Source organism: Ambystoma mexicanum, chromosome 1p (assembly GCF_040938575.1).
Source record: "Ambystoma mexicanum isolate Mex_15411 chromosome 1p, UKY_AmexF1_1, whole genome shotgun sequence".
Lineage (NCBI taxonomy): Eukaryota > Metazoa > Chordata > Amphibia > Caudata > Ambystomatidae > Ambystoma > Ambystoma mexicanum.
In genome coordinates, this window is record NC_090921.1 from 778,683,466 (window position 1) to 778,707,149 (window position 23,684).

Here is a 23,684-nt window from a genome sequence, read left to right on the forward strand (position 1 = left end):
GTGCCGCGGGTGCCTTTCATTCCGTCAGGTCTGCCCTGGTGGAATAAAAGGCACCCGCGAGCACTGCATGCCTGTAGCACCGACACTGTAATGTACGACATCCCCATTCCCATTGAGCCCTATGGGGCTGGAATAGGCATATACCGGCACCCGCGAAAGGGCAATTACCAGGTCCGGCGGGGCCGGAATACCCCGGTAATTGCCCATTCGCGGGTGCCGGATTTCCATGCCGGTATGGAGGTAGCCTTGCCGATTTTACCGGCAAGGCTACCTCCAACCTCGTAATGAGGCCCAGTGGATTGTGGCCAAACAGCCCAACTCAAAAGCTGTGCGACGTTTCCTTTCTTTTGTGCACCATCTGATTTGGACACAGTGGCCTTTTGCTTTTGGTCTGCAACAGAGATTTTACATCATCCAATTTAAGTTCCTTTTGGCACTGTAAGAAGGAACCGGGTAAGGCCAGGAACCTTGCCCTTCACTGTACAAGAGTCCTTTTTGCATTCACGTCATGAGAGCAGTGACAGCCACTTCAACTATTCACTTTTATATTTGTTTTGTTTTCATGTACAGCTTTTCCCCCCAGCAGTGAGCCCTGGCAGTATGCCAATGCCTCCCCAGAGGGAAAAGCTGCAACACAGCCCAGCCAGAACTCCAGGACGGTTGGGGGTGATGTCCCCGGCCTTGGGAATCCGTCTCCCATGTGGGTCTACTGTCCCCAAGCACATCAGCAGTCCCAGGGAGCCCTGGTAGGGCCCCCGTCCTTTACCAGTGGAAGAAGCTGTGTTCATCGGGACACCTCTGGAAACGTGGGAAGGCAAGATATGTGTTTTTCAATGTCTGAAAATTGTGTTTTTTCCCCCTATATTTTGCACTTTGCCGGAACTTGTAGGTAATACATTCTAGGGCGATTTGCACAAGTCAGACCTCTTTGAATTCGCACATGTGTCTTTCTTTTAGAAATGCATGGGGTTCCCTGTTTTCCTTAGTGGCTGCGACACATCAGGGCCAAATCTGTGGGTTGTCCACAAGACCAAAATCCTAAGAATGTCCACTTCCCAGACCCTTTGGCATACCAGTGGTTTAGCCTTTTCCCTTTGCGCCCAGGTAAGCGCACCCACACATGTGAGGTACTGTTTTTGTCAGGACACCTGTGGGAACATGGGAAGGTAGAACAGGTGTTGCCGGCGTGTTCCGGTGCTTTCCTGGAGGCAAATGTCTGAAAATTGCATTTCTTTTGGCACTTATTGGAGTTTGACGGGACTTGTGGGTAATACATTCTAGGGCGATTGGCGAAAGCCAGACCTCTTTGGATTTCCCGGGTGTCTTCTTTTCAGAAATGTATGGGGTTCCCCTTATACCCTAGCCCCAAATATGTGGGTTGTCCACAACTCCAAATACCATCAGAATGTCCTTTTCCTTGGCCCTTTGGTGTATCCGTGGTTTAGCCTTTTCTCTTTGCGCCCAGGTAAGTGCACCGACAAATGTGAGGTATTGTTTTCATTGGGACAACTGTGCGAACGTCGGAAGGTAGGACATGTGTTGTTGTCGGCGTGTTTCAGTGATTTCCTGGTGGCAAATGTCTGAAAATTGTGTTTTTCTCGCCACTTTTTTGGAGTTTGCCGGGCCTTGTGGGTAATAAATTCTAGGGCGATCAGCGAAAGTCAGACCTCTTTGGATTCCACCGGGTGTCTTCTTTCCCAAAATGGATGGAGTTCCCCATACACCCCAGGCTCAAATCTGTGGGTTGTCCACAAGACCAAAATCCTAAAGACTTCCTCTTCTCAGACCCTTTGGGATACCAGTGGTTTAGCCTTTTCCCTTTTCGCCCAGGTAGGTGCAACCACACATGTGAGGTACCGTTTTTGTTGGGACACCAGTGGGAATGTGGCAAGGTAGGACATCTGCTGTTACCGGCATGTCTTAGTTGTTTCCTGGTGGCAAATGTCTCCAAATTGTGTTTTTTCCACCTAAACTTTGCCGGGCCTTGTGGGTAATACATTCTAGGGCGATTCGCGAATGTCAGACCTCTGGATTCCCACGGGTGTCTTCTTTTCCGAAATGCATGGGGTGTCCCGTTTTCCTTGGCTGCGACACCCCAAACCCAAATCTGTGGGTTGTCCACAAAGCCGAATGCAGTCTTCCCCAGGGCTTTTGATGTACCAATGGCTTAGCCTTTTCCCTTTGCACCCAGGTAGGTGCAACCACAGAGGTGAGATACCGTTTCCTTCCTCGGGACACCTGTGGGAATGTGGGAAGGTAGGACATTTGTTGTTTTCTCTTGGTTTTGATAACGTTTTCATACAATTGCTACTGCAATTTGTTACACAACCCTTTCATTTCCCAAATGTAGTCTACATTTAGTCGCTGCTTTAGTCACTGTACGCTTGTATAACCTGCACAAGTCACCTATCCTTCAAAAGGTCTGCCTGTGCTCTTTCACAAAATGTATGCTTGCCATTCCTCACCACATTTTTTTTCCTTATTTTCAAATGCTAAGTACGTCTGTTTAGGCAGTCAGCATAACAATCCTGTGTACCATGGCTCAGTTTTTGGCTTGTGATATTGCTTGTTTTGTGAAACATTAGGAAAAATGTGTGATTTCCTAACTAGGAGAGTCGGCGGAATCTAGCGTTGCATTGCTTTTCTCAATATTCACAGGAGCCATTACCTTACAGGTCCAAACATGTCCAGCATATACCTTCTTTTCGGTCATGTTTCCAATTTTTCCCAATCTATGGGAATTTGACCTACATATTTGTTGCCTGACCTGCGCAAATGACCCCTTCCTAAACTTGGAATTGTGTCTTCTTTTCAGAAATGTATGCCCTTTTGTCTTCCCATTCAGTTTTCCTACCGTCCTCTTCCATTCCGTCCAAGTATGTCCTATTGAAAAAAAGGGAAAAATTGCCTACCTCTCACAAAACTGATGGTAACCTCATAAGAAATGTTTTTTGTTTCCACTCAACCTGTTCCTGAACGCTTAGCAAATGACGAATTCAGAACAGCAAACCATTTGTTCCTAGCTCTTACGAGGAAATAACCACAGGCTTCTTTGTACATCATGTTATTGGCCTTTTCTGAAAAAATACCAAATTCGCTCTCTTCTTTTTTATTTTCTCTCACTCCCATACAGCAAACTAGGATTCCGGGGTGGCGTTATGACCGCCTACATGCGGGAAGAAAAGGGGCCACATTTGACCAAGATATCTCATGTAACAAAAATGTTACAAGGGATTGAATGCTGACATACCGAATCTCCCAAAAAAAGGGCTCAGCACTGGGGGGGAAAAACCCTCAGCAGTTAAGGGGTTAATAGTGGAAGGGTCTGGTATATAGCTTAGACTTTGGACAGAGGGCAGAACCAGTTTATGTAAGACATCCTGACAAGCACCTTTTATTTTGAGTTATTAGATTGGGAATCACTCCTATAGCAATAGGGCTAGATGAAGGATTTTATTTTTCTTTAATAAAGTCAAAAGTGTTTTGCAAACATGTCCAGTTGTCCGCAACCTATCTCTGATCCACCAAACATGGTGGGAGAAGTGGGATTCGAACAACACAATAGAGGGTTGGGATCCATGGTGATTCAATGACTAAATAAACTCCCAGTAGGCTTCGACTTCTTCAGTACTTAATAGGTTGAGATTACCAGTCAGGAACACCGACTGATCCCTACAGGGGTTAGTGTCTCTCCTCAGGGAAGCTCACCAATGCTAGCAGCATAATCAGGATTAGTCTGGTGATAATATCTTGATGTAACCGCCGGTGTAGATGATTCAGACTGCAGGTGGGAGATCCACGCAGTATTAAACAACTCATGCCCGCAAGCATACACAGTCCGTGTAGGCGAGCCCATTGCACAGGTAGGTGTACAGCAAGCCGCGAGACATGTCATACGTGAAGTAGAGACCCTTTCCATCACTGTGAGAGGATCCTTCAGATTCGGAGAAGCTGTACCCGAGGGGGAAGATAACAGTACCCTGCCAGACTCAGTCTTTGCACAGCAGAATGACCAGATTCTAGCTGAGGCCTTTGAGCGAGATATCCTAGAGGAACATGGCTGTGATCAAGACGGGCCTTTTTTATTTAGGAAGAATAGGTTGTTGTACTGAGTGTATAAGGAGAGAGATGGGAGCCGGAAGAGACAGTAATACCCCCTGCAGTCACCGACAAATAGGTATAGAGTTGGCCCTTTATCGTCTCACTGGCTGGGCATCAGGGGATAGGCAAGACCCAAAATCGGATAATCAATAGATTTCATTGGCCTGCTGTATACACTAATGTAAAATGCTATGTGGCTGCACATGACATCTGTCAGAAACCCTCATCCATCCCAGCCCCTTTACAACCTTTGCCAATTATTGTGGTCCCGTTATCATATATAGCGATGGACATTGTCGGTCCCCTAGAACCCTCAGAATTGGGCAACAAATACATATTAGTCATTGTTCTATGCTTCTTTAATGCTGGCTGGGACCAAATTAGAGTGGAATGAAGCATTAACAAAGTTAGATATTATAGGAGTGAGTGTGTGGGCGCATGATTTGACTACTTGCGCTGGGGCGGTGTCTCCTTTGCAGTTAGAGGCCTTGAGTTTAGTAATGGTGTCAAACACTAGTTCTTGGGTGACTGGGCTGAAGTAAAATAGGGGTTGGTATTCTCATTGGATTTCGTACGGGGGTTGATAGTAGTAGGTTTGTCAGCTAGTAATTGCCTTTTCGATGAGATTTTGTTTTGCAAGAGAACAATCTTAGCGGCTAGGGCATCTTGAATGTTGGTGCACCACTCTTTACTGGAGTTAGTAGCTACTGTGGTTGGGGTGGGGTTTTCCAGTTCTCTTAGGATCGAGAAAGGTTCTTTGGAATCTGACGCAGCATTACTAATCCGAGTATTGTACGCATTAGCATTGTGAGTGATGATGGTGGTTTTATAGATTTTATTTGTCGCCTCAAAGGCAGTTTCAGACTCAGTGATGGAGTGTCTTCTATGGGCATGCTCTAGGGGCAGGTCTGGTTCTCCTTAGTAATACTAGGTTGTTAGGGAGAATTCTCTGGTAAGGCTAATTTCCCAAACCTAGTGAGTCCCCCAGCAGCTCTGCTGGATTTTTGGGGTTTATTTTTTTCTCCTTCTAAGAGTTAGACTCTTTTTCTCCCACTCTTGGGCATGATTTGAGAATGTTCTTTGACTATGTAATGTGTTTTATGGGCTATGGGGTCTTTTACTCCATAGGGCTTCATGTGTTTTTGGTATGTGTGTTACACAGCACCCTCGGTGCAGTAACACAGGGGTGTCATAGTGACCCCCAAACATAGACTCCATACCCTGGGACTGACTACTGTGTCCCAGGGCATGTAAAGTCACCATTGGCTTTACTAGTCTCAAATTGTGAACAGAACCAGTACAAACCATCATACTGTGGAAGTACTGTTAGGGGTAATTCGATTGCCCTGGGTCTGTTTTCCAAGGGGGCACTGTCCAGTCCCCCCTTGTCGAGTTTCTGGCTGGTGGCAGTGGATACCACGCGAAATATTCCACCAGAATATTTCCTATGGGATTTTCCCATTCATTTTAAACGCACCACTTTTTGGTGCAATTTTAAAGATACCGCCGGATTATTTATTTAATATTTATTCCCCGGTTGGGTCTTTTTGCCAGGACTCGGTTTTAAAATGGCATTTGTGTTTGCCTCTGAAACTAACCCAAGTGAAGCCCTTTGTTCCACTTTTTGGCAGGCTTCTCCACAGAAGTCCTCCAAACGGTGCCACTCTGTCTGGATGTGTGGGAGGGGGATTAGGCACCCTGGACTGAGTTGCCTTGGCAACTCAAGTCGCACTTTTGTGTGATTGGCCCAGTGGTGAGCCGCCCGGCTCACCAATTAGCATGTTTGAGTGACAGCTAGGCTGATGAATGGGGGTTTTGATGCATAAAAGCAGGGCTTTGGGGACTGGAACTTCAGAAGTCGCCACAGGACCTAAAGAATCCGAAGAGGGGAGAAGCTGAGCCATCTACAACGACGACACCACCGGTGGAGCCCTGCTGTACGAACTCACCACTTCCCCGACGACAGAGGAGATCTTCTTCCAGGAGAGTCTTCTTCCCTTTGAGCTGGTGGGACCAACCAGATCGCCTCTTTAGCCTTCCTGGATCGTCTCGTGGTCGAATCGCCCGTGCCAAGCACCCCGGCGGCCGGATAGCCACGCTTCTCCACTACCGCGAATAAAAGGGTTGTACCTTTTAACCGGGAAACTCCGCGGCTGGTTTCTTCTCTGGCAGTGCAATGACCTCCAGCTTTCTTCCACGTCGAGATCTTCTCTTCCCCTGGACGAAGCCCCGACTTGCACCCGCTACCAGGAACTGCCCCCGCTGGAGCTGTCTCACCATTTCAGGTACTGTGTCCCGCCTGGTCTCCCTTGCAACAGATTGTCCAAGGTGTCCCGTAAATCCTTGACTCTCTATCCTGGGGTGACCTCGGACCTGCTAACTTTACCTTTCTGAACTGATCCAACCTCTTTTGACTTTTCTGCAAAGACTGAGTACATTTCCACTGTGTGATCTTGGGCACATTCCGCTTTGCTCTCTCCCAGAGTGGGCCTGGCCTATAGACTCTTTGCTATACAGTAGACCCTGCCTTTCTTGACTTGCTGTGGTTTCTTAAAAGTGTTTTTACTTTGTTATTTTCCTATTCTGCCTTTTCTCTCCCTTTTTAAACAAATTATTGGAGTGCCATCTACGGTTACGCGCTCACCTCTGTTTTGCTAAATAAGTGTTGTCTTAACCTAGTTGAATAATTAACTACGGAGGTGTATATACTTATAGTGACTGTGTTTGAACTTGCTTGACATATTAGTGCCAGTGTATTTTTACAAGTGTGTTTTTAAATAAATAATTAAATACTTTTATACCAAAGCTTTGGCCGGTGTTTGCTTGTGCTACTGTATTTTAAGCCCTATTGTGTATACTCTATATATTGACTAACCCATCTTGAGAGAGTTCTGACTGCTCAGCCACAGCTACCAGGTAAATCTGGGTGGTGCGGACTGCTACCAATTGGGTTTACTGCTTACTCCTGTAGTCTTAAACTTTTTGCAGTGGTCCCTAAGGGAACTGCACAGGTTTCTGCCTAACATAGGTCTTCATTGAACCAGAAGCAGGTTTGTTTGCCGGTGCGTCTCGTTTTGGTAGTTAGCAGTGCTATAGCATTAAGACATACTTTATGACATATTAAGACTATAATAGAAAGCAAAGTCTGAGAAACATTTCTTTTTGGTTTGCATAAGAACATTTTGTTATTCATTGGAACTGTGAAAGCAACAGAGAACCTGTAAAACACAGAGGGGCAATTTTCAGAGACATTTGGTTAAGAGGGTGTCATGCACCAGCCAACAGCAAGCAGACCAGTTGTTTGCATTTGTTTTTCCTTTAATAGTTGTAGGGTAGATAGCTTAGGTTTTGGACAGAGGACAGAACCAGTTTATGTAAGATGTCCTGATGAGCACCTTTTATTTTGAGTTGTTGGATAGGGAGTCATTCCCATAGCAATAGGGCTATGTGAGGGATTTTCTTTTTCTTTAATAAATCCTAAAGTGTTTTACAAACATGTCCAGTTGTCCACATCCTATCTCCGATCCGCCACAATACAAACATTCACACTTACCTTCTCTCTGTGTTGGTATCTCCCGTCTTCCGGGCCGCTCTGAGGTCGGGCCTGTTAAACCCTGTGCGCACTCGTGTGTGCAGAGGGCAGGGCTCGTGCTTCTGTTCAGGGTCTTTTGTGCCTGCGATCATTAGTCCGTAGACGCTTAGAATCCTCTCAAACAATCTCTTTCCTTATATTTTTGAGGGACTAGTCATTGCCAGCTGATTGTCCGGTTTATGGTAATTTCATCTAAAACCATTGCATCTAATGCCATTCCATTGAAATTTTTCCATCTAAAAAATGTTCATCTAATGCATTTTTTTCTTTTTTTTGTTCTTTTTGGGGGGGGGGGGCAAACCCCTGTTTTTTGCCCTTTAAAATGCCCCTGAACAAAAATTAACCCTTTATCCCCCAAAAACATGCATCACATTTTTTAGATGTAAAAATTTCGATGGAATGGTATTAGATGGAATGGGTTTAGATGAATTGACTAGATACCAATTGGCCACTATTGCAAAAAAAGCACCCTAAAACTACATTGATAATCCCCGCAACAATGGGGGGGGTGGATTTGCCAAGTATATGTTGTGTTGTCCGCAAGCCGGCTGGCCGATGTAGAAGGCACAGCAGGTATGGGCCATTTGGAAGTATTGGCATTGGTTTCCTCGCCACATTGTGGTCAACTTTGACTTTGGGCATCCCTTGTATACCTGCATCTTCTTTCCTTGCTAAATATCATCTGTAGGAATTGGCCGTGACCCATCCCTTTCCATCCTGCGGCATTGGGTTGGGTTGCTTACTTATAGTTTGTAAGCACTATCATATTTAGCTTTCAGACTTTCATTTTACAGTATTTTTTTTTTCTTTTTGGTGGAGGACGCCATGGAGCTCACCTGTTTGCGGAAGGAGAGGGAGGAGTCTAGATAGATTCCTAGAGTTTTAACTTCCTTGGCTAACTTGATAGAGTTGCCATCTATGGTGAAGCTAGTATAGTTGTGATCCAGTTGGTTTAGGTTGGCGGTGGAGCCGAGAATAAGGAGTTTAGTCTTGTCATCATTCAGGCATAGACTGTGGGAAGCCATCCATGACCCTGTTCACCAAGGCCAAATCCTTGTTGTAATCTCAACGGGATGAGGAACTGGGTATCATCGGCAGACCGTCAAGATCATCAAACAGGGGCTTTGTGAACACATTGTACAGTGTGGGGGAGACGCATGATTCCTGGGGGACCCCACAGGTGATGGGGATAGGGTCAGCGGCTGCTGAGGTAGAGAAGACACGCATAGACCTGTTGTTCAGGAAAGACTCAATCCATCCGATAGCTTCTTGAGAGAAATGGGCTGCCGAGTCTAAGTGGTTACAGAGATTTTTGTGATCTACTAAATCAAATGCTGCAAAGAGGTCAAGCAGAAGTAGTAGAGCAGTTTTCCCGTTGTCTCTAAGGGTGTCAATTTGAGCTTTGAGATCGATGAGAGCAGTCTCTGTCCCGTGTTGGGGTCTAAAGCCCGATTGACGGATTCCCAGGAGATGGTTTATTTCAAGGTATTGTTGTATTTGTAGATAAGCTGTCTTGTCTAATATTTTGAGCAGGAAGGGGACTGTAGTTAGCGGGGGTAGATGGTTCTAGGAAGGGTTTTTTGAGTAGAGGGAGAACCCAGGACTCTTTAGATTGTTAGGGATGATGCCTGAAGAGAAGGAGGCGTTAATGAGTTTGGTGATGAAGGGTGAGAGGTCTCTTGCCGCATCTTTAATGATTTGTGAGGGGCAGGGGTCGCCCTGGGTGTTTGGAGGTTTGAGGCCGAGGATAATTTTTTCCACTTCTAACGTAGAGACTTTTGAGAAACTGAAACGAGAAAGTGGATTGGGTGTAGAGTTATGGGGTGCAGGACGGGTTGGGGGGGAGTGTTTTTAGAGTTAGTAGAGTTGGTTAGGGATTCTTTCTTCTTGTTAATTTTGATTTGTAGGCCTGCGACTTTGTTGGAAAGGGCGCTTTAGAGACTGGTGCACCACTGTTTATCTTTCACACATGTTACCGGGACGGGTGTTTCCAGCTCTTTGATGATAGTAAACAATTCTTTAGTACTAGATTTGGCTTGTGATATTCTCTGGTTATAAGATTCTTGTTTAGTGATTATGATTTCTTTTTTTTAAGTGGCAGCTATTTTATTGAGGATCAACTTGTTGTTGTCTGTGGGTGATTGTCTCCAAGCTTGTTCCTTTTTACGTTTCTCTAATCTGAGAGCTTTTAAGTGGGTAGAGAACCAAGTGTTCAGGTGTTTTTTAGGTTTGCTTTTCCTCAGTTTTAGCGGAGCAATGGAGTCTAAAGCTGAACGCATGATTTTGTTGTAACCCTCTACGAGGTGGTGAGGATTGGCAGTTGCTGAGAGTTGGTTCAGGGTCGGGAGAATGAGGGGGATACTTTTTTCCGCTGTGATGTTTTTCTTGTTTCTCGTAGGAATGGCTGTAGCTAGTGGGTTATTGGAGATGGGGCTTGAGGCTTTGAGGTCGAAGGTAAGGAGATGGTGGTCGGACCACGGTTGAGGGGAAATGGCGGTGATGGAAGCCACAAAGTTGTGGTCTGCGACCCAGTCAAGGGTTCTCCCTTTGTTGTGGGTAGGGGTGGACACTCTTTGGGTAAAGCCTAATTCTGACAAAGCCTAACTCTGTCAATGAGGGTAGCTTGAGGGTCTTTGGGGCCTTTAAGGCCTAGGTTAAAATCTCCTAAAATGAGGCTCTGGGAGGTATTCTTTAGGTTGTTAGTAAGGATGGTAGTGAGGTCTTCCTCGAAAGAGCCTAAGGGCCCAGGAGGTCTGTAGAATAAATGAATGGTGATGGTTTGGGAATTGGCAGTCGTATAGTCATCAAGGATAGCTAATGAGAGAGCTGAGCCCGCGGCTGCATGGAGCCAGGACTCAGTGATGGCTAGAAAGTCTATTTGCGATGACACAAAGAACACTGCATGTCTTCACAAAACTCTGCTCCCTCAACGTTACACAAGAGCAGACTCTACAATGAAGAATAAAGTTCTTCAGAATTAGTTACACAAAGAATATGTGAAGGCAAGTTTCATCCTTCCTTACCATGTATCGAAGCTACTTTATAATCTAGTAGTTAAAACATATGAATCTATGAAAGAGTCAATGGTGAAGAATAAGTTGATTAACTTTAACAGTAGCACTCCAGCTTTAGTATCCAGCCGAGAGCATCTCTCACTCGGTCAGAGCAAAAGGGCAAATATTGTATTTAAACATTTCTATTGCACTTACTGATGTTGAGGATTACCAATCTGACCGGAAAGTATTGAAAGGATGGGAAATTGTGAAATACAGCGATGCTGGAGAACAACAGTTTTGCACTACTAGTATTTGGATCAGCATTTTAATACCAGAGAAACCTCATTACGACACACAGAGGCTGAAAGTTATGCTCTCTGGAGATATGTACAGTATTTACAGCCCTGCCCAACTGCCTTTAGGCAGATCTCTCACTGCCGTTCCTGCCAGGCCATCCTGCTTGATAGTCCCAGAGACAACCTGGGTATCTCTGGTCAGGCCCTTGTGTAACGCTCACCTGATTCCCGTAGAGGCGCCGGTCTTGACTGGGCGTATACCGTATCTTCAAAGGTGATGTGTAACACACGGCTGGCTCTTTGGGCTGGACCTCTGTGCACTGTATGTCTGACTCGAAGGGTAAGATGTCTGCAGATAGAAAATATGGGATTAAGGAACTGGGTTATTGAATGTCTCTCTCTTCTTCCCTTTCTCTTCTCCTGTAGAACCCCAAAGGTTAACGCTCTCACCTTAGGTAAGTGAACGCCGTGCTCTCCATCTGCCTCGGGGCAGGGTGCTGTAACCAGTTTCTTCACTGGATAAGGGGAGCAGGCCTCTTGACTTCAGAGGACTGCTGTCCGTCGTTTACTGCACGAACGGTAAGTTTCGAGTAATCCTAATGTCTTTAAAGTCTTTAGTAATGATGTCTCTTGTTTTGCAGGGTTCCGGCGATGGCGGATGACGGGCTGAAGTGAGTTGAAGATGGAGCCCGTGTGATGAATAGAAGCGCCTGGAAGCACGTAAGTAAGCGCTTGTTGCCTGCTTCACGATGCGCTCTAACTGTCTTTTTATTTTGCAGGTACAAGTTCGGAGCGGCTGCAGGGTGCCGGAATACCCACTGGGTTAGATGTGGAAAGGAGTAATGGCACGTGAGTAGGGAATAGTTTCTTACCTGTAACTCCATTTCTCCAGCATTGGTATCTTTCATGGATTCACATGCTTGGAATATTCCCCGTCAGGCTGGGAATCCCCGGTACATTATATAGACCCTTTCCCGTAGGAAAACTTTTTCGACGCTTGTGCGTCCTATCCACCTCGTTTTGTATCATGCGTGCCCGCGCCGTCAGGACGCCATGATATAAATACAGGACCCGCCCCCGCGCTCCCTCAGATTTCGGCCCCCAAAGTAGTGGGGGAACCAGTTTGCATGGCCAGGGGAGGCAGGCGGGCGCATGTGAATCCATGAAAGATACCAATGTTGGAGAAATGGAGTTACAGGTAAGAAACTATTCCCTTCTCCAGCATTGGATCTTTCATGGATTCACATGCTTAGAATAGATTACATAGCAGTACCATCCCGAAGAGAGGAGGCGTGCATGCAAACTCACATACTTTCCTCACAATGCCAGTTCTCTATGGTCGTGTACCCATCGGCAATAGTTAACATAGAGAACGAACAATATTCAATCATAATTGCAACCAGATCTAACCCCTCAACCGGGGCTTACCTTATTGGAATAGGTGTCGAAGCACCGCCTGTCCCATCCGAGTATCTTCGGCATGTTGTTGTGACAAGCAGTAATGGCGGGTAAAAGTGTGTGTAGCCGCCCAGGTAGCCGCCATGCAGATGTCCCCCAGAGGGACTCCAGACCACAGCGCCGTCGACGATGCCGCCGCTCTAGTGGAATGAGCTCTTGGGCGTCGCAAAAGAGGCTTCCCAGCCTTGGAATGGCAGTACGAAATGGTAGACGATACCCATCTTGACAGTCCTTGCTTTGAAATGGCTTTGCCTTTAGCACCCAGACCATAGGCCACGAGCAATTGCCTCGTTTCCCTGAAAGGTTGCGTGCGATGAAGATAAAACTTGAGAGCCCTCTTCACGTCTAATGTGTGTAACGTGCGCTCCGCTCCCGAGCATGGCTCTGGAAAAAACGTAGGTAAGACAATAGAGGAATGTTTATGGAACACTGAAGGCGCCTTCGGTATGAACTGTGGGTTAGTGGCAAGGACCACCTTGTTCTTAAAAAATCTTAAGTATGGTGGGTCTACCATTAGAGCTTGGATTTCCGAAATACGTCGGGCTGAAGTGATGGCCACCAGGAAGGCCAATTTCCAGGACAAAAACTTTAGAGACGACGATGACATTGGTTCAAAAGGAGGTTTCATAAGAGACGCTAACACAAGATTGAGGCTCCACACCGGAGGAAATCTCTTCTCGGGAGGGAAACTCCTGAACAACCCTTTAAGGAAGTGCTTAATCAGGCGGTCGCTGAATAATGGTGCGGAATGTCGTTGACGTGTAAACCTGGAGATGGCGGCCAGGTGTACTTTTATCGACGACACCGATAAGCCCTTTTGAGCTAAGAACAGCAAGTATGGAAGGAGCTGTTCCGGCATAATCGACTGCGGATCCAAACCTGGTTGATCCCCACACCACTGACAGAAACTCCTCCATTTGTACGAGTATGAAGTGTTTGTGGAAGGTGCTCTTGCCGCTTGCAGAATACGACGCCACTCCTCCGGAATCGTTAGCTGGCCGAATTCGGCGAAGTCAGGAGCCAGGCCGTCAACTTGAGGCTGTCCGGGTCGTGATGCCAGATGATACCCTCCTGTCGAGACAGAAGGTTGGGGATCTTCCTGAACCTCATTGGCTCCGCCGCAGCCAAGTGCAGCAGGTCTGAGAACCACACCTGTCTGGCCCAATACGGGGCTACCAAAATCACCCGACATGGGTACTTGAGGATCCATTGCAACGTCCTCCGGATAAGAGGAAAAGGAGGGAATGCGTACAGGAATTTGTTCGTCCATGGGAAGGAGAACGCATCTCCCAGTGAGCCCTGCTGAGGCCATCTGCTTGCGTACTGCGGGCATTTTCTGTTGTCCTTCGTCGCGAACAGATCGATGGAAGGATGTCCCCACTTCTTGAATGCATGTTGTAGTTGCTGGTCGTTCAGCACCCATTCGTGAACCTCGTTCATTTCCCTGCTGAGGGCATCTGCCTCCACATTTCTCACGCCTGGTAGGTGGAACGCCAAGATTAGCATGTTGTGTTGCAGGGCCCAATGCCAGATTTTCTGTGCCTCCGTCGACAGGGACCTGGAACGTGTTCCTCCTTGTTTCCTTAAGTAAAACATTGTAGTCGTGTTGTCCGTCATGACACGCACCACAGAGTCTCTCAGTTGAGGAAGAAAAGATTTTAGAGCCCACCGTACTGCTCTCAGTTCTAGCAGGTTGATATGCAGGGAGGATTCTTGTAACGACCACCGGCCTTGTACTTGTAACGTCTCCAGATGAGCTCCCCATCCGCTCAGTGATGCATCCGTCACCACCGTCTTCTGGAACTCCGGTTCCAACAGAGGCATTCCTTTCGTTAGATGAGTAGAAACTCTCCACCAGCGGAGTGCTTGTACCAGTTGTTCGTCGATGACCAGTCTGTCGGACCAGCGACCTTGGCTCTGCATCCAACGGTCCGCTAGAAATTCCTGGCAAGGTCTCATAAACAGGCGGCAGTTGTTTATCAACGGAATGCAGGACGACATGGTCCCTAGCAGGGACATGTATTTGCGCACCGACACCCTGGTACCGCATTTCCATTCCGACGCCTTGCTTTGTAGCTTCTGTATTCTTTCGCTGGATGATCTTACAAGGCCTGTGTGCGTATGAAACTCCGCTCCTAGAAAGACCAAGGTCCTCGAGGGCTCTACGGAGGACTTGCTGAAGTTTATCGCGAAGCCCAGTTCCTGTAAAAGGGACATCGTGGCCCCCAGACTGTTTCGTGTTTGTTCCATGGACGAGCCTCTGACCAGCCAGTCGTCTAAATATGGATAGACATGGTGACCGTCCTTCCTTAAATGGGCCGCTATGGGGGCCAAGCACTTGGTGAACGTCCTGGGGGAGGACTTGAGACCGAACGGGATGACCTTGAACTGAAAATGCTTTTGCCCGACGACGAACCTTAAATATCTCCTGTGTCGTGGACGTATTGGGATATGAAAATATGCGTCCTGAAGATCTAGCGACGACAGATAATCCATGGGTTGCACTGACCTGATAACCTCCTGGAGCTTTAGCATTTTGAATTTTGAGCTCTTTAGCCATTTGTTGAGTACCCTCAGGTCGAGAATGGGCCTCCATTTTCCATTTGGCTTCTTGACGACGAAGAACCGGGAATAAACCCCTTGTCCTTCCTGTGCCACAGGAACCCGTTCTACCGCTCCTTTTTGTAGCATAAGCGCCACCTTTTGTCTTAGAACTCGAAGGTGGGGCTGGGCCGAAAACACTGGCGGGAGACTCGGAGGCTTGTTTTTGAATTGCAGCGCATGACCCATGCGAACCGTGTCCAGAACCCATCGATCTGTGGTGATGCATTCCCATTGGTCGATATGATGAGAGACTCGACCCCCCAGGACGTTCCGAAGGCCGTCATTGGTTGCTGGTTTGCTTGTCCTTCGTCGACGAGGGACCCGAGCCTCGTCGTCTGGAGGCTTGATAATCTCTGCCTCTACGTGCCGACTGGGATGCCCGTCTGTAGCCTTGTGAAGAGTATGAGGGCCTGTTAAATCCACGGTCCCTAGAGGCTCCAAAGCGGGAGTTTCCGGAGGCGCCCCTGAAGGGGCGAAAAGAGCGAAAACTTCTACCTGTCTGGAGGGCGCCAAGAGACCTAGCGGTATCCGTGTCTTCCTTCATCCCCTTCAAGGCTTCATCAACCTTGTCTCCAAACAGATGTTCTCCTTCACATGGCATGTCTAGAACTTTGTACTGGACTTCAGGTCTAAAAGTAGTACATTTGAGCCACGCTTGTTGATGAAGTACTACGCCATGATTGATTTGTTTGAACCCCGACTCTGCTAGGTCCACCGCAATATTAATTGCATGGTTCGGGGCCTCCTCACCATCCCGTACTAGTAACATGGCTGCTTTGCGATATTCTTCCGGCAGGTGTTCTAGGATAGGGGCTATTTTATGCCACATCTCCCTATCGTAACGCGATACAATCGCCAAGGAGTTGGCTGCTCTCACCGTCGTGGCGCCGACTGAGAGCACCTTTTTCCCGAAGGCGTCCTGTCTCCTTGCCTCGCTTTCTGGAGGGGTTGAACATTTTTGCTGTACTCTGGCCTTCCTAGCCGCTGCCGCCGATACCACAGAGTCTGACAGTGGCTGTGATGTTAGACATTTTGAAGTGGACTCCGGAGCTTTAAACTTTTTCTCAATACGCCCCTTAATAGCCGGTTCCGAGAACGGATGACGCATCGTCTTGAGGCCTTCTTGCCATACGTGGTCCAGGATTGGGATGGCAAATACCGATTTCCTCCTTTGACCCATGTGATCAAAAAGAAAGCAATCTTTCTTCTGCTCCTCAGGAATTAAGCCGAACTCGGAACACGCTTTCCCCATCATTGCATGGAAGGCTCCCACATCATCCGGAGGAGATGGTTGTGCCTGGCTCCTCGTAGACTCTACCTCTACATCCGAATTCCATGTTGGGTCTCTCGACGGTGACAGGGAGATGTCCGACCCGGAGTCACCTCGTATAGAATCGGACTCCGATAGCTCACCCTCCTCCTGCACTCGAGGACGATCCTTCGCCACCTGGGAGGCCGAAGGGCTTTTGGTTGTCGTGCGAGCTGCTTGAGCTTGTTCGTCGACGGAAGGTGCAGAAAATATCGACGATGAAGTGCCAGGCTGAGGGATCTGCGTATCCAGACGCTGCAGGAGCTTCTGAAGTGTATTAAGCACATCCAGAGACAAAACCGTCTGGGGGGTCAGCAACGTCGAGGATAGAGGGACCACACCCCCACTCGCACTCGTCGTCGACGTATTGGAAGGCCGTAGGCCCAAGTCCGACGGCTGCATAACCATGTCACCTTCTCCTTCCACCGACGACCCCGGCAAGGCCGTGTCTTGCAGCAGGACCTCAGGGGGGGCCGGTTCACAAACCTCTGGCTGCCAGGCCATAAATTGAGTCCCCGTCGACGAAGGAATCCCCACCGCTGCTGCCTGAATAGTAATCGGCATCGTCAGCGATACCGGGGTCGACGAGCCAGTCGCCGGCACCGAGCCTTTAGACTTCGTAGCCGATTTCGTTGCCGACTTCCCTGCTGAAGCGTCTCGACTCACGGAAGACCTAGGACGGTCCCCTGAGGAGGATTTTGATGCCGCTTGCCTCTCCGTCTTAGAGGATGAGGAGGAGGAGGACTTTTTGTGTGATGAGGAAGACCCAGCATGCTTCCCCGCATGCTTGTCCGCAGGGCATTTTTCGACAGGCCTCGCCTTCTTCGAGGGAGGTTCCGACTTGCTCCTGGAGGCCGTGGAGCCAACTTCTGATGCCGGATAGGCACCCGCTCCGTCGTTAAGCCAGTCGACCAACCTTCTTTTCCGATCTTTAAGGGTTTTTTGGGAGAAACCCTGGCATATCTCGCATGTATCCGCCGTGTGGTGCGGGTGGAGACAGTAGATACAATCCATGTGGGCATCACCTTCATAGACTTTCTTGAGTCCACATGTCGCACAAGGACGGAATAAAGCTTTTCCGGACATATTTTCTTCAGAACGGAACTTCGCCGAAGCGAAAACACAACCTAACTTCAATTAGCAGTAACCGCGAGGATCCCACTACTTTGAAAGACGGTTGAAATCTGAGGGAGCGCGGGGGCGGGTCCTGTATTTATATCATGGCGTCCTGACGGCACGCATGATACAAAATGAGGTGGATAGGACGCATAAGCGTCGAAAAAGTTTTCCTACGGGAAAGGGTCTATATAATGTACCGGGGATTCCCAGCCTGACGACGGGGAATATTCTAAGCATGTGAATCCATGAAAGATCCAATGCTGGAGAATTAAAGTTCCCCAATGTCTTTAAACGCACCTTGTTTTGTCTTTCAGATGCGGGATGCAGCGCCGAAGGCCTCCGGAGCGTGCAAAGAGTTGGTAAGCTTTTGTCTTTCAGATGCCGGAATGCAGTGTGAAGACCTGCGGAGCGCACGAAGAGTAGGTAAGCCTTTGTCTTTCAGATGCCTGAATGCAGCGCGAGGCGTTGGTGACAGCCGATGGACCAGGTAAGTGAAGAGCTGTCACTGAAGACCGTAATGCTAACCTGTTCTTTCTTGTCTTTATAGGTGTTGCTGAAGACTGGATTCAGGATGGTAAGCCTTTTTCCTTAGGCCCAGGATCAGATGCAGAAGACACGATGAGCGTTCTGCTGCAGAGGATGCAGAATAACGCAAAGCAAGATTCATCCATCGGGTGTGGTTTAAATAGCCTCCTGTAGTGCTTAGGTGTCTCCTTCCACAGCCACGCCTAGGTAAGAAAAGAGTTCCTGCTTTCCAGAAGAGTTCCAGTGTTCTGAATCTAGGGAGTGGCTCCTGCCCCACCCAACAGGAAAAGTAGTTCCAAACAGAAGAGGATCAGAGGCTCAACTGGCAGGCAAGTAAGCAGCATGGTCTGCTGCAGGTAAGTCCACCCAAGCATTATGAGCCCGGCGCTTCCAGCGCTGGCACTGGGCATATTTATGAGCCTGGTGCCACTGGCGCCAGGACTGGGTCCAAAAGGTCCCAATTGGGACTGGTTGGCACTCGGAACCTGGGTTATGGATCTGCTTCCAAGGGAGTTGGGAAAACCCTGACCTTTTGGAAGCAGAGATCATGACACCTTGCCTGGTTGACCTCCTTTTTCACTGATCGACCCTCCCAGGTCCAACTTGGGTCTTTCCTCTCTTCTATCTCTCTCTGCTTGTGGTGTTCCCCAGGGGTCTAATCTCTCTCCCTGGCTATTTAACCACTACCTGGCACCTCTGGCCCACCGCATCTCTACCTTCTGCTCTAACTTTCAATGTTATGCGGATGAAACCCAGCTCTCCCTTCAGGCTCCCCTCAGCCTCTACTGCTCCTTCTCTCATACCAGACTGTCTGTCCGCTATTCAGGAATGGTGTGCCTCCTACGATCTCTGCCTTAATGCCAGTAAGACTGAGATCCTCCTCATTGGGACTCCTGCTCCCGCCTTCCCTCTCTTGCTCTGGCTGTCCACCCTGAGCCATCTACCTGCTCCTTCCAGTGAGGCTAGAACCTTGGGGTCACCTTTGACTCAACCCTCACCTTCTCTCCTCACAGCTCTGAAGTCCCTAAGAAGCCACACTATCAGCTGCATCTCCTCAGAGGTATTCTTCCTTTTCTCACTTTCCCCCAGAAGCTCACTGTCTCCAGAGCCCTGGTCCTCTGTAGGCTGGACTACTGCAACAGCCTCTTTCTAAATCTGCCGGCCTCTACTCTTCGGCCGCTACACCTTATCCACAACAGGACTGCAAGACTTGTCCTTGGCCTCAAGTGCAGGGATTGTACCTCTCCAGCCCTGAAATCTCTCCACTGGCACCCTGTGGCTGCGAGGATCAAGTTTAAGACCCTCTGCATCTTCCACAAGGCGTTTTGGTGCCAGGGACCACACCACATCTAACTTTCTCTACCCAACCATCTCCCTTCTCGAACCCTCCGCTCATCCACCTCCAACGCTCTGAGGGTCAGATGCTTCTCCAGGCAGAGAGTGGGGGGGGGGGGGGGGGGGGTAGGTAGATCTTTGTCCTCGGCTGGGGCCTAATAGCCTCCCTGCCTCTCTCAAACTTGTGCAGGACCACCTACGTTTCCGGAAGCAACTGAAGACCTTCCTTTTCGCTTCCGCGTTCGCTCTGCCTCTCCCCTGCTGATGTCCCCGTCTGCTGTGCATACTGGTTACCTGGCCACCCACTGAACCTACGGGACCAGGCTTCTGCACAACCGGTTGCCCTTGCACTGCCTCCGGGCCTCCCAACCACTTAAGAGACTGTATCTGCAACCCTACTGACTCTCTGCACTTACAAGCCACCTCCCAGCTGCACTTACTAGTTACTTTGCACCCCCCCCCCCTCCTGCCACTTCTCCCCCTCGCTCCCCCGCACTTGCACAATCCAAATGAAAGAAGGGCTAGTAAGATTGTTGTTTTGTCCTCCTTCTGTGCTCTCTTCCTTTTCTTGTCACGCCTAGAAACACTTGTGTACAGGTGCGTTATAAATGACTTATATCATACCTTGTTATAGTAGCCATATGTGATGGTATTGGGAACAATTCCAGCCTTTTTCATTTCCAGCATAACTCTTACTGCTAGCACTGGCTCTCCATATAAACCACAGAGCTGCATAAGAATCCGGTAACAGACCTAAGAGAAGATAGGTATGGGTTCAGGTTTTGAGATAATGAGCAGTGGCTGAACAGTAATGAGACTGAATTTAATGGGAATCAGGGAATGGCAGCAGCAGATCCACCCCCAGCAATAGAATGAGGGGTTTGGCTTTATCCACGCGCTACATAAATTCAGCATACAACACAAAATGGTAGTGGTGGAAATGCAAATGCAGGTGGAGCATTATTCAAAGGCAGATCACTGTGTATACGCACTAGGCCAGTCTTGTGTGCGTAGCAACTCGCTATCTGTATAACCCACCTTTACTGAGCCACGCTCACTTATTCACCTATTCATTTAGCTATGCCTAATTCGTAGTTGTTTTCAATACATGCTTCCTCACAACCCACCGATAACCAGTTAATCTCATTCCGATGACTAGCCCTTCAGACCCACACAACCTTTATTTGTCAGTTACCACTTCCACCACCACTTTCTCTATATTACAACAAACGTATGCAACTGTTATATGCCCAGCCAAACATGGTAGTGAAATTCCTTTACTTAATGTTCATTTTAATATTAGTAGACTATACCTATGCCTAAACGCTGATATAATGTTAGGGTGACCAATGACCATCTCTGTAAAGATTGTTCACCTGCTAGTTACTGTATAGACTTGCCAACCAGTCGTGCTGACCTTACAACAGCCTTCTTATTTGTTAAATTGCACCGGCCCATTACTTGGGGCAAATATTTAGTGTTTGTCGGTACCTATAGCTACTTTGGAACTTCATGCGACGTTACTCACCTCTAACGCCCACTATTGACCTAAAACCTTAACATACCTTAAACGGTTTCATACCTTATTGCAACCTAAACTATGCATGCCGTCACTACCATCTTTGTAGGCCTATTGGTTTCATTCCTTGGCAGTAACATACCTGCTCTAGCTGCAGCCACCATTACCCTAAAGGCTGATACACATACCCACGCGTCGTGGGACTTAATTAAGGCTATCACTATGCGCCCTACTATGACTACTACACCCATGCCTCATTCTAATTGGTTCAAACCAACCAAATTCCTTCCACCCCTTAAGCCATTCACAGAAAAACCTATATCTCCTCCTCAGTTAACAACTTTAAGACCCACTAAACTCATGCCACATCTAAATCCTGGAGTTAACAACTTGAACCATGTGGAGAACTTAACCATCAGGCCCCCTGTACTCGAACCCCTCACCAATGGATTCAACAATTTGCCACAAGGCTAACGCCTAACCAGCCCTGTCCTACTCATGTAAGGAATCACAAGCTTGGATCCAGACTGAACAAAACATATCTACCTTCACCTAATTCCAATACCAAATATAATCTAAAAAATGGCTCTAAGAAGAATCCTAAACCCAAAATTAACCGAATTAACAATAACCTGACCGTTCAGAATTATTCTCTCCAGGCCCCTAAACATCCAGATAATAAGCATCCTCATATCAAAGGTGCCCTTATTAATGCGAGATCAATGGTAGCCTATGCAGTAGACATCGTAGACTTGATCACCACTAAATAACTAGACTTTCTATCAATAACAGAGACGTGGCTCCATGCAGCTGCTGGACTTTGCCTCCTACTTGCGATTCCAGAGAACTATACTATTCTGAGGTTAGATGGCGAAACCTCTATAGGTGGAGACATCGAATTTGTTGCCAAATCTAGCTTGGGACTAAACATCTCAACACATGCTCCTTTCAGTTCAGGTGAACTCCTGACAGTTAAACTGTCTCTCTCAACTTTGCGGACATTAACCATGCACTTTATAGACCACCTGGCCCCATTGGCTCATTCGAGGAAGATATTACTGTACTACTCTCAACCAATACCAAACCTAGGTCTCAAATTATGTTACTTGGAGACTTCAACCTTTATTTTTATTTATTTTATTTTTTACATTTATAAAGCGCTCACACAGCCCGCAGGCATCGAGGCGCTGTTACAGGAATTGTTAGTTTTTTTTTTCTTAGTTGTGATTTTTCTTTGTCTTAGTTACGTATTTATAACGCGCTTAAACACTCGGTGGTTTCTAAGCGCGGACCCGGGGATCGAACCTGTTGTTGCTTTGTGTCGTCTTGCTTCCAAGACGCGCACGCTGCCGCTGTGCTATCCTCCCGGGACCTTGGTCTCAATGACCCAAATGACCAGAATGCCCAGGATCTCGCTAATACAATAGCCTAACTAGGCTTCACACAAAGAGTCAATATGCCTACACACTCTAAAGGTAGAACCTTAGATTGGGTGGCGGACCTGAACTGTGAGACTTCGATAATATCCATTGAACCTTGTACTTGGACAGATGTTCACCTATTAGCCTTCACTATCCAAGATATCCCTCCACCCATCAGGACTAGCCTTTTGGCACCCCCACTCTTCACCAGAAACAAACGAAACTTAACAGTTGATAATCTACTTCCACTTCTCCACCCCATCCTGAATCCTGTGCCTGCAAGCCTAGACCCAGCAGCACTAGTAGGAGTATATAACTCTACTATCACCAAAGCCATATATACTATTGCACCTTTAAAAATGTGCCAAAGTAAACCAATAGCTCATCTTAATTTGTGGTTTAACCCAAACCTCAAAGCCTGTGGGCTGAAAAAAGGAAATCGCAAACACTTTGGAAAACCAATCCTATAGTTTTCAATAAAGATAACCATCTGAAAATGTCAGCAAACTATAAATCAGAGATTATCCAAACTAAACATGATACATATAATGATAGGATTAACAAAGCAAGCTCAAGTACAAGAGAACTCTGTTATCCTAAGAGAACTGAATCCCCTAACCCACCAATTTATTTGTGCATCAAGGATAAGACTTGGTGCACATACATTCAGAATGCACTGTCCAACAAAATCGCTCTTCTACAAGAAAAAATGGAAGACAAAAAATTAAACCTTCCAACTCCCCGTACTATAATGAAATCCCAGTCTGACTTGACCCAACCACCTAACTGATTCAAATTTGCCTAAGTCACCACCAGGGAAGTAGAGGACATCATAGCGTCCCTCAAACCTTCCAGATGCCAGGGAGACATTTGCCCAGCACCACTGACCATAGAAGCATCTAAGGACCTAGCCTCCTTCATCACCACACTAATCAATTCCTCATTTGAAACTTGCACCATCCCAACCAACCTTAAGGAAACATGGGTCCTCCCGCTCTTGAAGAAACCTACTCTGGACCTGAATATCCCAACCAACTACAGGCCGATAACCATGATCCCTTTTCTATTAAAAATCATTGGCAAAGCAGCGTACCTCCAGATACAGACACATTTAGAATCTAACACTCTACTATGGCGCGGGCAGTCTGGCTTCAGACCTAAACATGGTACAGAAACGGCTTTCATTGTCTGAAAAAACAAAGGGAAACTGGCTCTCCTATTACTAGACCTCTCTGCCGCCTTTGATCTGGTGGATCATAAAGTGCTCTGTAAACATGTATCTACAGCTGCCCACTTCTCCCCAGAAGTAACGCCCTGGATTCAATCCTTTCTGAATAATTGGTCTACGAGAGTTTTTTCACCTTCAGCCTCAGCGGAACCAATACCTATAACATGTGGAGTACCACAAG

The 23,684-nt window shown here is 47.5% G+C and overlaps 1 protein-coding gene across 5 annotated transcripts in view; it reads right to left on the minus strand.

Annotated features, from left to right (window-relative positions):
- Window positions 1-23,684, minus strand: part of DENND4B (DENN domain containing 4B) — a 2,051,633-nt gene that overhangs the window by 703,313 nt on the left and 1,324,636 nt on the right. For all 5 annotated transcript variants that reach the window (XM_069651381.1, XM_069651348.1, XM_069651357.1 and 2 more), the window contains one exon: window positions 19,960-20,088. In XM_069651381.1, the coding sequence (XP_069507482.1) occupies window positions 19,960-20,088 (129 nt within the window). The remainder of the gene's footprint in view (window positions 1-19,959; window positions 20,089-23,684) is intronic.